The 18,598-nt window shown below is 37.4% G+C and overlaps 1 protein-coding gene and 2 long non-coding RNA genes across 10 annotated transcripts in view; 1 reads left to right on the top strand and 2 right to left on the bottom strand.

Moving 5' to 3' along the window:
* Window positions 1–18,598, top strand: part of STXBP5 (syntaxin binding protein 5) — a 116,729-nt gene that overhangs the window by 84,189 nt on the left and 13,942 nt on the right. For 2 of the 6 annotated variants that reach the window (XR_014562444.1, XM_083731830.1), the window contains exons 19-24: window positions 1,264–1,329; window positions 3,297–3,356; window positions 3,451–3,498; window positions 9,106–9,156; window positions 12,039–12,278; window positions 13,635–14,004. Coding sequence is in view for 5 of the 6 variants with exons in the window: in XM_083731830.1 (XP_083587956.1) it covers window positions 1,264–1,329; window positions 3,297–3,356; window positions 3,451–3,498; window positions 9,106–9,156; window positions 12,039–12,278; window positions 13,635–14,004 (835 nt within the window). In the remaining variant the exon portion in view is untranslated. The remainder of the gene's footprint in view (window positions 1–1,263; window positions 1,330–3,296; window positions 3,357–3,450; window positions 3,499–9,105; window positions 9,157–12,038; window positions 12,279–13,634; window positions 14,005–18,598) is intronic. The other 4 variants (XM_083731832.1, XM_083731831.1, XM_083731833.1 and 1 more) reach the window with 4 other exon arrangements.
* On the bottom strand, window positions 25–7,781 carry LOC310841280. Its single transcript, XR_014562462.1, has 3 exons — window positions 2,460–7,781; window positions 903–2,420; window positions 25–841 (listed from the first exon to the last, which is right to left on the bottom strand). It is a non-coding gene; the product is annotated as an uncharacterized lncRNA (long non-coding RNA).
* Window positions 13,714–18,598, bottom strand: part of LOC310841276 — a 32,157-nt gene continuing 27,272 nt past the window's right edge. For all 3 annotated transcript variants that reach the window (XR_014562456.1, XR_014562457.1, XR_014562458.1), the window contains 2 exons: window positions 15,677–15,773; window positions 13,714–13,844 (listed from right to left, as the gene is read on the bottom strand). This is a non-coding gene — a long non-coding RNA (uncharacterized lncRNA). The remainder of the gene's footprint in view (window positions 13,845–15,676; window positions 15,774–18,598) is intronic.

An 18,598-nucleotide genomic window follows, 5' to 3' on the forward strand; every position in this document is an offset into this window, starting at 1 on the left:
AGGCCATTTAAAACTCCCAGATCCATACATTTAACATTTTGGGGGGAATGGGAGCTCTTTGTCAGGAATACTTTTGCTTCTCTTTTTTTCACCACACCAACTTTTCCAATGCTTGTGTGTATCCTCTCATAGGTTTTACAGATCTCTGATAGGTCTTCCAGCATGAAGCTGCCTGTGGAGTTCTGAAGAGTTCTAGATATTAAAGTAGAATTATGTAGTTTTATTTATAACTAACACACACACACTATATATATAGAGAGAGAGGGAGAGAGTGTTAAGAAAGCCTCCACTCCTGTGATTTTACAAAGAAAATCAAGAGCTCTTCAGTGCCTAGCAAGCAACATTATGGACAACCTTGTTTATTGCAAAGCCCATGGACCTAGAGAAACCTAGAACTATAAGATAACAAACGACAGATTGACATGAGGCTTTGTGAGGCTTTGTAATTCTGCCTTTCAGTGTCATCTTTACACTTCAACACCTTTCATAACAGCATCTCCTTCCAAAGCGGCCCAATCATTTCATCATCTGTAGTGATGCCTGTTGTTGCTACTTCGGTTTTGTATTGGATACAGTGCTTTCTTTATCCTTATCAATGGTCTAGATGCCAAAATCACATGTTGACTATCACTTTGATTGAGCAAGAGTTCCAAGCAACCACCACAGTCCTGGATTTTTCATCACCATGGTGTTTTCTGAAATTAGTGGTTTCTTGGGTCTAGAAGGGCACAGGTTATCAAATAGATCAATATATTTGAAGTATGTATTTTTAGGCCTTTCTTCAAAATTTGATCTGTTTTGACGACAGTGGTAGGCAAATACTTAAACATGTTAAATATTACTAATTCTAGCTTGCTTTTATGGTCTATGGTGGTTTTTAAATGTAATTTATTTGTCCTTACATGTTCATTCTTATATTCAACTTGGTTACCTTTCTTTGTAATATACCTGTTTACAATACAGGTAATTTTCCATTAATTTTGCATTAATCACATATATTACATAGAAAAATCACATTGAAAAATGGCTTTCATGCACATCTATACCAACTCCCCTTTTCCCTGAATCTTCATAATCATCCTGTTCCCCAAAGAAGAAACACTGATACTTTGAACAGCAAAACTCTTAGTTAAAAATATAATTAAGTATCGGATTTGATTGTTTCCCCAGTGGGCACAAAAATACCTTATGTGTCATGTTTGTGTCAAGAATTAGAAGTGGTCCACAGCTGTTGAAACCTGTTGTGTTCTTTGTATTTTACAGCAGGTCTTTGTGATATTAATGAAGGTACAGCTGTACAAGAGGATCGTTGCAAGTCACCCACCTCAGGTAATGAACTGTTCTTGGAAATGCTTTAGAACAAATAGTACTTCAAAACGCCTTGTAGCAGGCTTCTCTTCTCTTTTGTTTTCATGCTCCAGAAGGATTTTTACTATGCCACTGAACTTTACAGGGGTTTTCTCAAATATACACAATTCAGACAAGTACATACAGCTGAATACTTGGTTTGCCTCAAAGCCATTCTTATATATTTGTCATTGTTCATTATTTACAGTGTTTAGAATGCATTACTATAGGAAATACTATATTATAAGGGGATGTGTTTTATGTCTCTTGGGCTATCTGTTTCAAGAAGAGATTATTCACAGTAGAAATGTGTTCTAAGTCCTACTCTCATCATGATCTTTTATTTGTAGGAGCTTTCGTTGTTCTTTGCCAGAGGTAATTTAAGTGGGTAATTTAAGGTCATCCCACTTTTGTCACTTCTGCTGCTGTTATAGTAAAATCAACCAATAGGGTGGAAAGTAGTATAAGAATAGGAAGCAAGGAGTGAGTAGCAATTTCATTAAACTTTAGAATCTTTATTTCAGATATGCAACTTGGCAAGTTGTTATCTTTTTCTTAAATAGGAGTTGAGACTTTTTCAGTGGCTTAGATTTTAATTGGACCTAGCAAAAGAACTCCTCCCTCTGCTTCCCTGACTGCGGTTTCAGCAGCAGCAAAATCATCATAATCACAGAATCCAGGAAGCAAGCTGGGGGGGGGGGGGGCTTACAATGCCACCACAGGAGTGTGAACAGGGGCTTTTTGTGTACTTTAAGCCCACAACTTACACACATTTAACTTGTGCACATTCAGCTTTATGTGCATGGCAAATTTATTTATTCTTAAAAAGCAGGCAGGGTTCTGGGGGAAATGACTTTGGCAATCCCACCCACCATTGGATTTTGACTAGACACAATTTTGCCTTTAGGTGTGAACCCTGGATTGAGCCATTTTTTAATCCTGTGTATTAATTTGCTGAACCCAATCATGAATCTGACTTGGGTAAGGGAGGAGAGTGCCTCCCATCACTAGAAGAGAATGAATGTAATATTTCCAAGGAATTCAGCAAGTATTCTTATTGAAAGTAGTAGTTCCTGATATAATTCGTATATCATTTTTATTTTCATCTGTACCATGTTGGTATGCATAGAGAAGGGAGGGAAGGTTTTTTATGTTCTTAGTTAAAACATGATAAATATATGTATGTAGAAAACTATTTACAAAATTCACTTTTACAGGTAAACAAAGGATGTTATTTCCAATTAGTTTTTAAAGTAATTAATAGCAAAACAACCACACTTCAAATCTTTTCACTTTTGGATTGAAATACAGAGAATTGGCAAAAGTAGCTGTATTTTCATTTGTTATCACAGAGATAAGTGCACTGGAACACACCTTAGACCTTAATGAAGCTATTTCTTCTGAATTATTTTGGCAATATTGATAATACAAAAATTGACATTTAAAATGTGAACTAGAATCCCTGCTATTATTATCATGTGAATATTTTTGTTAATCTGAACACAAGCAACCTTTCCAGACTGTTTTGTTTCCCGTTTCCCAATTCCCATCAGAAAATCTGTATCTTCTATGCTTTCCTTTGGTTGTGTGGTCTCATCTGTACTAGAAAATTGTAGCACCAGCATAAGTTCGAAAAATTAAAGCTGTGTATGATGAAAGTGAAACACGGAAGACGCAAAAGTTATCTGTCTCAAATGTAGATGTCCTTACGCATAAAGCAGGAGATATAGGTGAATACTCCCTCTTTTTTTGCAGGAAAAAAGCCTGAAATTATAAATCATCCATAATACCCAAAGAGGTGTTTATTTAGGTGTTTATTGTTGCATATGATACGGATTAGGATATATAGTCTTTCTCATTTTGTCATCTGTCGTAATTTTTTTGTATGCATCCTTTTTTGTTAATATCCATTTCGTATGTCCCTTTCATTCTTATCTTCACTCATTTAGGTTCTGGTTCTCCCAACAATTCTGATGATGATCAAAAAATGAATAATTTTATAGAAAAGGGTATAGTATTTTTATTTTTAAGAGAATTATCATAAATTTTCATTAGCTCATATTTTTAGTAAATTGACATTTTGTATTGAAATATTATTTGCAGTGAAGACCAAAAGCAGAAAGTTTTCCAAGATGGTAGCCAATGATATAGGTAGGAACTAGAAAAATTCTCCTTTGCTCCTTACCTGGGACCTTATTCTATGCAGCGCTTAACTCTGCAGCAAAACAAAGCAAGCTGCATTATATTTGTTAAATTAATATTCTCCTAACCATAAGTGGTGTTCCTTTGGGCTGCTTCTCTGCTAATATACTGTGCTCAATTATTAACACAATCCAAGAGACTGGGCTCTTAATTTTCTCTAATTGTATATGCACATCCTTCTACAAAGGTTTTGGTTTCTATTCAGAAATACTGAAAGGGTTCAATCCTATGAGCATTGCCGTATAAAATGGTTTTAACATAGGTTCTCAAAGTGTTAATGCTAATTCTGAAATGCAGAAGCAATGGTTTTAGCTTCTTGGGAATAAAGTACATAACATTTTAATTCATGTATTTCAGCAATAAGTGTATTCTCTCTGAATCCTTGTTGCTAACTGATCTTTGATCACTGACAATTAAATTGCAAATTACTTACCAAGTTTGCAGTATGTGCATAAGGTGGATTGAACCCTTCTGTTGTAAGAACATAAGAAATAACCTTATTGCTTGGATATGGTTGTTCTGCTTTTTATTTTAGAGTATATCTGTTAAACCTATTGGTCATCTGTTTGAATGGAAATTAAATTACTTAGCAGACTTCCTCCCATTTGTCATTATTTCTATCTAATTATTTATTTGTAGTGAGATTTTACTAATTATGTGTAACAATATATATTTCACAGTAACCACAGTGGCTTATCTCTCTTCTAAATTTGCATATTTACAGCATGTTGTCTAATTGTTATTTTCTTGATCATGTTTCTTCTTTAATATCTTCAGTTTATCACAACATTCGGTGTCAAAGGGAATTTTATAGATTTAGTTTTAATGTGTTGAAACAATCAACATATCTGTTAATCTGCAAGTTGTGTGCAAGTCACTACAAATTAAGTACTTCTCTTCCATTGTTACGCTTCCTGTGTCAACAGGATTGGCTTCTAGGATACTGTGATGCCCATTCTATGTGCTGCTTTCATTCAAATGTCAAGAGAGCAATGAGGTATCCAGCCACAAAGAAGTCACAGCCATACTGCTCTAGTATGGTTGGGAAATAAAACCAGAAGCTTCTCAAATTAAGGAAGTTTCTACTTGCTGTCTTTTGGCTTAATTTAGTAGCAGAGTAAAAAGGAAATGACGGGGAGATTCACTCTCACAAAAACTGTCACCCACAAGCAGTTCCATGATTAAAGGAAGCACCTGTATAATGTGTAACTAACCAACCAGCCTGTGTGGCATGGTGCATAAGTGTCTATAAAAAGAATCCTAGAAGATGCCACAAATTTATTGATGTGTGCTAGATATGCTAGTCAAAAGTATTAGGTTCATTTTCAGAGACAAACTGTGGATGGAGATGGATGCTGCCATCATGCCACTAGTTCTCCAGCTGTGTTACTTCATGATATGCATGACACACCTGTATGCAGCACCAGTTACCTCCAGGTAAAAATCTGCTGCTTTGCCATTGTGTGCAGTCAAAAGAGAAAAAGAAATAACAAAGGAGGGAGAGAAACTGAAGGTTTGCCTCACAACTCCACCAGCACCCAGGGACACGAGTGGCATTGGTTGGTCTGCTACATTAAATGGCAGTGATTGATACTGGCAAGAAAAGATTACTTCCCTCCTCTCTCCGTTTGAGATGCTAGCCTATCTCTTACCAGTCAAGGTGTATGTGCATACAATATCCATATGGCACATGTGCCTTACCAAACATCCTATCACCGTGAGATAGTGGCAAAGCTAAATCCAAGGAAGAGCAACCTGTAGTTCAGACTCTGCTCTAATTGAGACACAAAGGTTAGAACAATGTGAGCACTTTATCTTCAAAGTGACTAGTGAAAATGTCTGACTTGGTTACAGAAGATTCTAACTTCTGGATGAATGAGGGAACAGAAGACCATTGACCTCTGGAATAAATCCACCATAAGGCTCTGCATGGATGCAATAGGACAAAGAAAATCTTTGGCAAATTACCACTTTTGAAAGTAGCCTCTGCTATGTCCAGTTGCAGTCAGTAGTAGTATTCTGCTGTTTGCTGAAGCAGCAGAAAGACTTCAAAGAGTGTAATCTTAGTTACTCTGTATACAAAGAGGGGGTATATTATCAGAGGGCTCCTAGAGGTTAAGTCTGGCTCATGACAATTATTCATACTTTTTTATCAGCTTTATCTTAAGATAAGACAGAATAGCAGTCTTGCAGACTTCCTTTGGACAGTCCAGGAAGTTTGTCATGCTCCTTCTACAGGTATTCAGATTATCCAGGACTTGTGCAAGATTTACCCCTAGGCAGGTGATCTGTTCCTCCAGCCCCTGCACCTCCTGGGTAGGCAGTCTGTTCCCCACCCCGTGAACCTATGGTGCAAGCAGCAGCAGATGGCTGCCAGCTGGAGGAAGGATGCTGCAGAGCCATCCATTTAAGTGAGAGGACCTTGGGGGGGAACCAATTGTTCTGGACCAGGTGAGCTGCTTCCTGGGTAGGCTCAGTATTCTTGCTTTAACAGTCTAGGCACTGAAAGGAGATGTAATGTGCCAGGTAACTCTGTGGTGGGCACAATATTTCCGAAATTTGATCTACTTTGACTTTAAGGACCTCATTTTTCAGTGCCAGGCTGGGCAGCTCTGCAGTGGCTGGCATCCTTTTTTCTCTGGGCCTCACCCAACATAGCAAGGATATATTTGGAGGAGACTCAAAGGCACACAAAGATTCAGCTGTTTGGCTTGCAGAAATGAAAAAAGCATACAAAGAACGTTAAAATTATTGTTATTTTAAGATGATATATCTCAATTTTGTGTTGAACAGAATTCATGCAACATAAAAAGAGATAAATAATAAAGTAAGCAGAAAATAAACCCACAGCAATAGAAGAGAGTTGCCAGGGGAAATAAGTATTAGTTTCCCCAAATATCCTCTGAAACTGTGTGTCATAAACATGGGGAACCACAAGCAAGCCCTTCTCCTCAGTAGAAGGTATTTTCTGGTGGTGTGGACTGCAGGTGACTGTTTTGCTAGAAATGGTTAACTATATGAACTGCTTTCAAAATGGTTCCTGTAATTAATCAGGCACCATTAAATGTATAGCTAGTTAATTTTGCCTACTGATTTAAACTGCAGTTAAGTTGGTATGGCACAAATTCTGCAGGCGTGGCAAAGGAGTAAAGGAAAAGAGACAATTGGTTTACCCTCTGAGTTGTTGCTTATATGCTGTTCTCACTGTGTCAGTTTTATCTACATGCTAGGCTTATATGCCCAATAATTATAATTTATGAACGCCTTTCAAGAGGTACTGTGTGAATTATACTAATTTGTCCATAACAATTGCTGCTTCTATGGCAAAGGTCAGTGTTTTCAGTGAGCAGGATTAGATCACCTGCTTATGTTCTGTGGTCATGTCTCTTGGTACAATTTTAAATCTGTATTGGTCATAATTCAGTACCAGACTCTTTAGATGTTATGTTTGGCCTTCTCAGGTAGATTCTTCTGATAGTGGTTGCCTATTTTAAACAATGAGTGGTGACTTTGATTTAAAAGAATTTAATTTCTGATTTGCTTTTATCTAGAGTTCTTGAGATCTGTGTTTAGTGAGCTACTTTCATTGAAAACACCAGTAACATTCCTACTGTAGGCATGTGTGCATTGTCCCTATCTGATGAGATATAAAGCTTTGGGGTTTGATGCATCCTAGATGGGATTTGTCTGGGGCTCTTTGAGAGCTGTTTGTTGTGTTGCCTTTCACTGAATACTTACTATTGGCTGATGTGGAGTGCAATTTTGATGGTGAGATGGATTAAAATACTCCAGTAATAATGAGTGTCTTTATATATTTTTCTGATCAGTTCTTCAGAACTCACTGAAATTTGCTTGCATTTTTAATATGGCTACAAATTTTCTTTGTGTGTGCATGTGTCGTTGTCTGTCTCTCCTATGGCTGTCAAGGTCTCCACTGTGACCTGGATGAATAAATACGTTTTTTACCAAGCAAATGCAAAACTAGCAAAATTTTAAAAATCATACTTGTAAGTGGCCTTTAAAAATCAACTTGTTCAAAATGATATCTAAGTGTAATATGTGACCATATTAAAATCTACACTAAATCTCTCAGAACTGGTTTTTCAACTAGCAAGGTTAAAATCAATATCATACAAACAAAACATAAAGCATAACAATTTTACATCACATAAAACAAAATAAAATTTAAAACCGCATCTTACAACAACCGGTATAAAACAAACTAAAAAAAACAACCAGCAGCAACCCTTTCTCCTGTCTCCCCCACCACCCCACTTTAAGCACATCTAAACAAAATGATCTTAACCTATTGAAAGAAACGAGAGCCAAACAAACCTTCCTGAAGATGGAATTGCATACTTTTAGACACCATCAATGAAAAGACCCCAGGAAGGGCCTCAGGTTCAGAGTGGGGCATTTGAGCAAGTTTGTATGGAAAATGTAGTCTTAAAGGCTCACCAGTCCTAAAGAATACAGTCTTCTCCAGCTATATTTGGAGTTTAGGTATCAACTAGTACAGGATGTTCTTTGACTGTTCCATCACCTCCTCACTTTTCTGTCCAGTTTACTTGCAGCATAGTATTACCTTGTTTTATTTATTTAGAACATTTATATCCTGCTTTTCAACAACAAAAAATCTTAAAGTGGTTTGCATATGTCAAGACAGCTTACAAATATGTATGAATCTTGTTGTTTGCATTCTCAGCAGGGTTGGCTTCCACATGTAGATGTATTCTAGAGCACAGGACCAGACTGCTTCAGGTTCTGTTTGTCTCTGCCTTGACAATGGGATAGGGTGGAAGCACCTGCACACCGTCCCCGCCCAACTAGAGGAGCAACGGTACCCTAATTGGGTCAGGGATGCTTCTTCCACATGGTTCTTCCCTCTGTTGAACAGTGCTGTTTGACAGCAGTTAGATTCCTTGCAGGTAGGGGCTTGATGGAGTTGCCCTCTGCCAATGGTGGTTCTGGCTAACTTGGCCTCATCAGTGGAGAAAAGAGTCCTTCCACAGGAACATAGTTCATGAACTTATTTTCTATACAAATTTGTCTCCAATATATTCCCAGTAGCCACAGCCACTCTTGTGGTCTTTAACTTTACAGTGTAATTCTGTGATTTTTTCTAAAATTTATCATTTTTTTGTGGTTCAGCGGTTTTCTTTTTGAAGTGTTAGTATTCCATTGTTTGGGGGAGGTGGTTGGAAAGAGGCTTAAGTAAACTTGACTCAATTGTTAAATCCATTTAGTGCCAGGGAAATCATACAAAATAATGACCTTCAGTGCACTACAATAAAGACATCAGAGATTCTGAGAATTTTAACTACTAATGTTCCTAACTGTTCATAACTCCAAAGAAGGTACACTGCCATACTCTGACTGCACACTTGTCACTAAAACCTGTTACAAATATATGTGTAAATGCGCATACCTTCCTTGCTTACAACTGTTGTATATGATTTCTTATTTTGGAAACCAACAGCTTAAATTCTTAGTTTCATAAACTCTTTAAAATGTGATCATTCTAGCTTTATTATAAAACTATACGTTATTTTTCAGCAAAGATGTCTAGAAAATTAAGCTTACCAACTGAACTGAAACCTGAGTTAGGTAAGTGTTTGTTCAAAGCCTGTATTAATGATGTTTACAATTTTTGAAAAGGCTGCGGAAAAAGAAACACATACAGTGACCGAACTACTAAGTAGGGGGGAGTACATTTAATTTCCATTGTTGTATTCCAAAATTTGACAGTATTTAATGCATGTAAGAAAAATGCTTTCCCATCTACTTGGAGCCACTTTTATGTTCTTCTCATTTAAAACCATGGGAAATCTATTGAAATAAGACATGAAATTTTCTTCTTAGGTTCTTGTTTTTTAATCACCGTGTTTCACATTATTATCAGTTTGGACACTGTATGGAAAACAAGAATAGTTTAAGGAAATCCTATATACCTCTTTTCATAGCCAGTGGTTATAAGAGTGTTGAGTTAGGACTTGAAGATCCAGATTCAGATCTCTATTGAGTCATTCAGCTCACTCACTTGAGCTTACTTACTTTCTCTCAACCTAACCTATTCCACATGACTGTTGTGTGAATAAAAGAGGCATCGGAGGAATAACGTGTGCTGCCTTGTGCTCCCTAGAGTAAAAGCAAGATATAAATGTAAAAAAATAAATTGAATAAATAGGCTGCTGCTTCTGCTACATAATATTTCTTAAGATCTAATCAATCACCTGAGTCTTAAAACAAGTATTTAATGAACTGCTATGTGCATCACAGTGGGGTGTTGCTGCAACTGTATACACAGTTTGAGAAACTTAGGCAAGAATACAAACAGCTGCCTTTGAAACTACCATTACTTTTAAATATAGTTTGCTATACTGGAGTAGTGGGATACAATTTTAAAAAAATTTAAAGTACCCTTAGGAAATGGAACTTCATAGTTCTTCAGATCATGGCCTCAGTAGTGAGGCCTTAGGTTTTAAGATCCCATGGGGATATAATTGTGTGTCGGTCTTTATTGATTTTGATTGGACCATTGGCATATAAAACTAAAATCATGTATATATATATTAGTAGTACAGTAGGCGTACGCTCATGTTTAAATCTGAATGCCTTTATGAAATCATGCTGTTTTCTTGAACTATGTCTTAGCAAATTTACGTGTCCATTAAAGCCCTTGCAGTTTTATTAAGGAAATAGTACTATAGAGTTCTCTATCAAAAGAAAGGTACAAACTAAAAGTCAAAGAGGCAGAAATCAATGTCAGGCACATCCCCTACTTTCAGTGAATTATAAGGTTTTTGGTTTATCTTATTTGTTACAGATGTGCATGTTAATCTTGAAATTTCAGTATTTCTTCACACTTCTGATCCTTCTGCTTTTTTGCAGTTCTTCTTTACAAACATGCTTACTAAATGCAGCAAATCACTATATAATACCAGGTTTAAAAGTCTGCTGTTCGTATGAAAATGAGATTTTAACATACTGTACTTTTGAAAGGGACAGTATGACCAGTATGGCAATTTAATAGGTCAGAAATCATTTTCATACTTTCAATGGATCTAAGATCTGAACAATATATTTACATGGACTGAACTGTGTCAGAAAATCTCAGTGTGTTCTTCCTCTCTCCTTCAAGATGCCTTCACTGCTCAAATATTGGCAAAGGATAGGAGGAACAATGCTATGTTCTTGCTACTTTAGCATAGAGAGTTGAGTGCATTCAACATGGTGGCTTAACTTTTCAAGGTACACTTCAGCTCCTCTTGGGACACACAACTTGGAAATCTCACTGTTTTATAACTTGAGAAGTATTGAGTTTTTGTATAAAACTTTCTGCCATAAAAATAAAACCACAATTTTGAAACTACACTTTAAAACTAAGCAATAAGATTAAGCAATATAACAAAATAATAGACGCATCATCATCAACATCATCATCAATAACAAAAGCCCTACTGGAAACAAAGAGCTCCTGATAAACTTAATAACATCAAAAGAGATGGGCATGAACTGACCTTCTTATGCAGTGGCCTTCACAGTTAATGCTACTGCCATAGAAAGGTCCTGCCATGTACCTTTATCAAATACCGTCATTGTGTTGCTAACCATATACTACAGATACACTAAAGCAAGCACCCATAATTAATCTTATCTAGACAACTGTATCGTACTCTACCACCATCCCCTTCTCTATCTCTCCACATTAAATACACACGTTCAATAGATTCTGTGGCTGGGTGGTCTATGAGAATATATATTTTAAGTGTCTGGGCTCTAGTTTTTGGCTCAGAAATCTGACCTAATATTATATTGGTGTTTCAAAAAAAAAAGTACATTTATGGGTTCATCTAATTTACATAAGCAAATAGATCCTCTGTCCTAAAGTTGCAATAACTAGCTTTTAAAAATAGTGAGAACTATTAATCTGAACTAAAAAAGAAATCAATAGCTCTCTGTGTGTAAGTGGGTGTGTTTGTGTGTGTTTGTGTATGTTTGTAAAAGAACTTAAAATATGTTTACATCATTTTCCTCCATAGTGCATAGCATCTCATAAAACTAGTCAGAAAGAAAATGACCAAGCTGGTCTGAGAAATGGCGCATCATGCAACATTATTATATATATCTTTTTTTAAAAAAATAACTTGATCACAGCTGTGTTGTCCTATCTAAAAGATAAATGTGATTATGATAAAGTATGGTATATTCTGCAAGCTACTTTTCATGTACAGATACATAGATTTACTTCTTTGTCGATACTTGTAGACCGTGATGGTGCTCTTGTGGGCATATATGTGTATGTTCAAACACATTTCTTTCACACTTGTTACTTAAGTGTTCACCTAAAACATGCAATGTGTGAAATGCACTTAACTATAGTGAACTGAGTTTTTATAGACGCCTTATAGCTAAACTGTTTGTAACTGTCCTTTAAAGGAAAGATGGACTATTTTTCATTGTGTTTAAATTGATATTAAATATTTCAGATGTTAGAGACAACTCCTTCAGCAGATCCAGGAGTTCTAGTGTCACCAGCATTGACAAGGAATCTCGAGAAGCAATTTCAGCTCTTCATTTCTGTGAGACTTTCACACGAAAAGCTGATACAGCACCTTCACCCTGCTTGTGGGTTGGCACTACGTTGGGTACAGTTTTAGTCATTGCATTGAATTTACCCCCAGGAGGAGAGCAAAGACTACTTCAGCCAGTAATTGTATCTCCCAGTGGTATGTATTTCACAAGGCAGAGTTTACAATGTGCAAAATACTATGTGCTTTTAATTCTTAACGTGGTGTTGTGATTATGACAGTCATCGGCACAAAAGCAAGAAGGCCATTTGTTGGCTTCTTCTGGCGTATTTTGCCAGAAAAATGAACTTTCTTGTGAGAATTGTGATTGTTGGCTTCTCTTATAGTGCTAAAGTTTATATATAATCAGGTATATAGGAATTCAGCACAATCCTTTTCATCTGTAAAATTTCATCTTCACATATGTGTAAAAGGAAAATAATATCACTTATAAACTGCAATATTTCTAACCATATGCCTCAAATAGATTGTGCTTTGTATAAATGGACATGTCATCTTGCTTTGGAAGCACAGGATTAGAAAATCTGTAGATTTGGCTATCCTGTACAACAGCATTTGAGGGCAATTGTGAGCAAGTCCTTTCCCCTGAATTTTATTATTCTTTATCTATAGATTTCTGTATTGTTTTCTCCTATAGATGGAAAAGACCTCTGAGGGATGCCAGAAAATCCTGCTTTTTTTAAATTCTCCACCCCCCCCCAAAAAAAATGATAAGCAGGAACTATAATTTTTGTGTGTGTGCTGCCATCATGTTGCCAGCATTATCCTATTTCAACACAGGGTTAAAGAAAGAGAAAAGATGTATAAACGAAGTAGTTTGATCCAGACATGTGATTCATAGAGTTATACTATATGTGGGGGGTGGGGGGGAGACCATTTTAGCTACTTTCCTCTCTCCATCATCCCCCTTATGATCTCTGAAAATCTGTTACAGTAGTTTCAGCAACTGACATGAGTACATAAGAATAAAAGAAGAGCCCTACTGGATCAGATTAAAGGCCCAGCATCTTACGCTCACAGTGACCAGCCAGATGCCTATGGGAAGCTCATAAGCAACAACATGGGGAGGCTAGAGGAAGAAGGAACTGGGGGAATTCCTTCCTCCAGCATAGACCCTCTGCTGGATCTCAGTATCTTCTGCAAACAGGAACCCTTTTTTTTTACAGAACAAATCCAAGGCAGTATTTCATTAAAAAAGGAGCTTCCAAATATAAGTACATATAAATGTACTTTCATATGGGTTCTTCAGTATGATCTTTCATTAAAAGAACAAGTTATGTGCTTACATGTATTTCTTGAAGACTTCGTTTCAGAAAGGACCCTTGTTTTGGAGTGACCCTTAAGCACATTCTACATGTCATGGTATTATGGAGGCAATAGTTTAAGAGTGCTTTATAAATTAGGAATGCATTTCAGTGTATTGGGCTGAACATTTTTTTATTAGTCAAAAATTGTACAGCTATTTTAGCAACTTTCTCTGTTTCTGTATCTTAGGAACCATACTAAGGCTTAAAGGGGCAATACTGAGAATGGCTTTTCTGGACACTACAGGATCATTAGTTCCACCAGCATATGAACCCTGGAGAGAACCCAATGTTCCTGAAGACAAGGAAGAAAAGGATAAGGTGAAGAAACGCCGGCCTGTCTCAGTGTCTCCATCCTCCTCTCAGGAAATCAGTGAAAACCAATATGCAGTGATATGTTCTGAAAAGCAAGCAAAAGTTATTTCACTGCCTTCACAGAACTGTACTTATAAGCAAAATATAACAGAGACTTCATTTGTCCTTCGTGGAGATATAGTGGCACTGAGTAACAGTATCTGCCTTGCTTGTTTCTGTGCCAATGGACATATAATGACTTTTAGGTAAGATATTCAATACTAAAAGGAGGCAATATAATAGTATAGATGTGTTCGCTGAAAATACATAAAATGTACAAAGACTTTAAGAAAACAAATGTTATATAGGTGAATAAGACTGCAACTACACAGGGAAAATGAAGGATTTGATGGGTAAATATTGTTGCAGCTGTAATATATTTACAGTATTAAAATAATAGACTTATTCTATTATTATTAATTTATTTTAAAATCTGTCAAACAGATGCTGCATATTTTATCTGCAACAGAGCCTAGAACAAGGGATTCTTCAGTTCACACTGAAGCTGTACAAGTGATGGGGAGAACATGCAGTCATAACATGCATACTTCATATGTAACCTGTATGCAGGACTGCTGATAAACTAGCCACTTGTTTACCTATTTATGTGATTTAATGCAGTTTTTGAATGACTTTGAAGCAAAAGATAACTTTTGCCATCCCTTTGCTACATGCATTTTTCTTCTTTTGGCTTGACTAATTAACATTAAGAATGCAGTTCACAGCTATTTAAAATCATTTTGTTTGGAATTATAACTTAATAGGGCTCTGCTTAAATATCATTAAAATCGTGGCTTGTGTTAACCATAGTTTAGAATCCAAACAATACTCTGTGCTTCCAGAAATGCCGTTACTGCTTGTTATTCTCTTGATGATCTGGTGCAGTGCCTCAGCTGCAAATTTTGTCAGTTGAATCATTGTACCAAGCCATCGTAAGCAAAAAGGCTGCTCAGTGGAATGCTTACACAACTGATCTTTCCACTCCTCATGCAGCCCCCTGCACCCCTGAAAGGCTGCTCCAGACAGTAAAGGTGGAATCTCAACTGCAGGGTGTATCATGGAAGGCTGCAGTGGGAATGCCACCCCAAATTAGGCAGAAGACTCTTGCTGCAACAGATTGAATTCTAGCTGTGGAGCTCCCCTAATGTATGTTTCCTCAATCTGATTTTGGGTGGTTCCCCATTCTGTGACAGCCTCCCATGATTCGGCCCATACTGTTCTGGAGTGAATCCTGGAAATAATGGGAAGGAGGGGAGAATGATCAATTCTACAAGTGGTCTTGAGCTTGCATAACCTTTGGATCTGACCCCATGTTTTATTACCTATTTCAAACAGTAGCTTATTTTTACTTGCCAGCCAGATGTAAACTAGTTTGTCAATTTAAACATTGTGTTAACTTTGGTTAAACTTTTTTGACCAAGATTTAGTATGATATCTGAAGAAAACCAGTATCAGACGAGCTTGCTGTGATCGAGAGATTGTTGTTTCATTTGTCAGCTGATAGGACCGGGAGAAAGGAAACAGTTGTCTGCTTCATGCAAGGGAACTGTGCCCACATATGCTGAGCATATCTTTGGGTGGCAGCTGCTACTGCCATTAAAAGTAGAGGCTAAATTTTACAGATCCATCTCTCAAAAGTGTCTGCTTTCCAGCTAGACATGACTAAATTTGAATTTAAAACACACAGAGACAGTGTGAACAGAGGAAAAGTGCAATCTAATAGTAGGAGGGAAAGATTTCATATCAAGTTGGATTTCTATGTCATCATCTTCCCTCAATGGATTTGTGGGACATGTACCATTAGTTGCAAGAGTTTGACTTCTTTGCAATGGTATTTTTGAATTACTTAAACTTACTTACCTGCGTTAACTAACTAACCTGGGATCAGAAGCTTTGAGTGGACTGTGCTGGAACAGAGATGCAGGCAGGGTGCCTCTAGAGAGGAGGAAGATTGCCCAGTGCAGGAGGCGAACCCCTGGAGGAATGGGGCACAAAAAAGCAGGACTTTCAGGAGCTATGCTGTGTCTCTGGGACTACAAAACTGGTTCCATGCCCTCATCTCGAACACCAATTCTCAGCCAGAGGAGCAAGTGCAGTGGTTGCAAACCTCAAACACACCAAGATGGTAGCGGAAGGTACAGTGTACAGAATGATTCCTGTCACTCCCCAGAAAAGGAAGAGATTTGTAGTCGTGGCAGGTGACTCTCTATGGAAGAGGACAGAGGCAGCAGTGTGCAGAAGATTAACCCATAGTTTTAGTTGTCTCTACACAGTTGACTCTCTATATTCTTCATGCAGAGAATATGGGAAACAAGCAATTAGATATTGAGCACTTAATGCAGGATGGCAAATATGACCTAATAGGCATTACTGGAATCTGGTGGGATGAGACTCATGACTGGAATATAGAAATTTAGGAGTACAACCTGCTCCAAACAAATAGATCAAACAGGAAGGGAAGAGGAGTAGTATTATATGTTAAGAAAATGTACACTTGTGAAGAGATCCATGACTTGGAACATAGAAGGCAGATTGAGAGAATATGGGTAAAAATTGTAAAAGTGACCTTGCTAAACATTCAAAAAGGAAAGGTATAGTAGTCATGGGAGACTTCAACTACCCTGATATCTGTTGGAGCTCAAACTCTTCCAAGAATGTAATTCCTCAATTGCCTCACTATTTCATTTCCAATAAGGTGGCACAAGAGGGTCATCTCTCGGACCTGGTCCTCACCAACATAGAGGAACTGATGGACAAAGTGAAAGTATAGGGAACCTTGGGAGGAATTAATCATGTCCTTTTGGACTATATGATACCTAGCTACAGGAAAGCTGAGTGTAATGGGACATGCGCTCTGGACTTTAAATAGGCTGATTTCAAAAACCTTGAGGAACTACTGTGTGAGGTCTCATGGTCAGAAATACTCTTAAGAGAAGGGTGTCCAAGATGGATGGAAGTTTCTTAAATGTGAAATATTGAAGGCACAGACAGTTCCAACAAGAAAGAAAAGTGAGAGGCACCTAAATAAACAACTATGGCTTCATAATGAACTTACAGATTAGCTGAGATGTAAGAAGGGAATGTATAAGGGAATGTATAATAAATGGAAGAAAGGAGAAATCACCAAGGAAGAGTATACATGAGTTGCAGGGAGGTCAGGCAGGCCAAAGCTCAGAATGAGCTCAAGCTTGCAAGAGAAATTAACAACAGTAAAAAAAGGTTTTCTTTGGCTATGTTCAAAACAAGAGAAAGAAAAAGCAAGATCCTCTGATTGGAGTAGACAGAGAAATGCTATTGGGTGGCAGAGAAGTGCTCAGTGCCTGCTTTGTCTCTGCACCCAAAATAAAAGCAGTGCCCAACCTGATGATGACAGAATAAATGATACAAGAAAGGAGTTGCAGCCAAAGATGGGAAGAAGTGGTAAGGGAACACCTAGCTACTTTAAATGAATTCAGATTTCCAGGGCCTGATGAGCTGTACTCAAGAATACTAAAGGAAATTTCAGGAGTAAACTCAGAGCCTCTGCTTATAATCTTTGACAATTCTTGGACAACAAGTGAGGTCCCAAAAGACTAGAGGTGGGCAGATGTCCTCAGCTTCAAAACAAGAAAAAAAGTTCCAGATAACTACCAATAGGTCAGCTTGACATCAGTACCAGGAAAGGTCCTAGAACAGATAATTAAACAGTCAGTTTGTGAGCATTTATAAAAGGACACTGTGATTACTACGACCCACCATGGGTTACTCAAAAACAAGTCATGTCTGATGAATCTCATTTCTTTCTTTTTGATAGTTACAAGCTTTGTGAATCAGGAGAATGCTCTGGATGTAGTGTATCTTGATTTCAGTAAGGCTTTTGACAAAGTCCCTGTGATATTCTTGCTGAGAAACTGGTAAAATGTAGACTGGACTAGATGACTGTTAGGTGGATTTGTAACTGGTTCACTGACCAAACCCAAAGAGTGCTCACTAACGGTTTCTCATCATCCTAGAAAAAAGGGACATGTGGATGTGGAGTGCTGCGGGGTTCTAACATCTTTATAATGACTTGGATGAAGGTATTGAGGGGACAGACTCCCATGAGAGGTGGTGGACTCTCCTTCCTTGGAGGGTTTTAAGCAGAAGTTGGATGGTCATCTGTCATGTATGATCTAGTTGAGATTCCTGCACTGCAGGGAGTTGGACTAGATGACCCTCAGGGTCCTTTTTAACTTTACAATTCTATAATTCTATCTTTTCCTAAACAATCTGCATTGGCATATGCAATAGATCTATAGAGTTTGTTTATAGGATTCTGCAAGTAGGTCAAGACTGTTTGTTTGTTAAAATAATATCATTTTGTTCAAATAAAGAACTATACAGGAATTCTAGAATGTGCTGCCTGAAAAGACTCAGCACTGGTAACTTGCAACTTACGCACATTTAACTTGTGTCCATCTGCTTTACACACTTGGCAAAAAAAATTACAAAGGGATGGGCATCCTAAGGGGATGGCATTCCCATCCACCACTAAACCCTATATGTTTTGACTACACGATTTTGGCTTTATGCACTATCCCTGTAACATAACCCCAGCATATGTTGAATGTCATCTGTATTGTGTTTTAATATTCTGATACAACTTGTACCAAGATGATAAATTTGTTAAGCTGCTTTTTATCAGCTTACACATCCAAAATATCAAAATTATTCAAACATAAATGGTACTCATGAATATCTTAGATCATATTTATTTGACAAATGTCTTTACCAGCCACCTATGAAGTTTTCCTTAGTTTCTGCCAATCTTTTGTCCTCAGC

Source organism: Podarcis gaigeae (genome assembly GCF_964106915.1).
Source record: "Podarcis gaigeae genome assembly, chromosome: 3".
NCBI lineage: Eukaryota > Metazoa > Chordata > Lepidosauria > Squamata > Lacertidae > Podarcis > Podarcis gaigeae.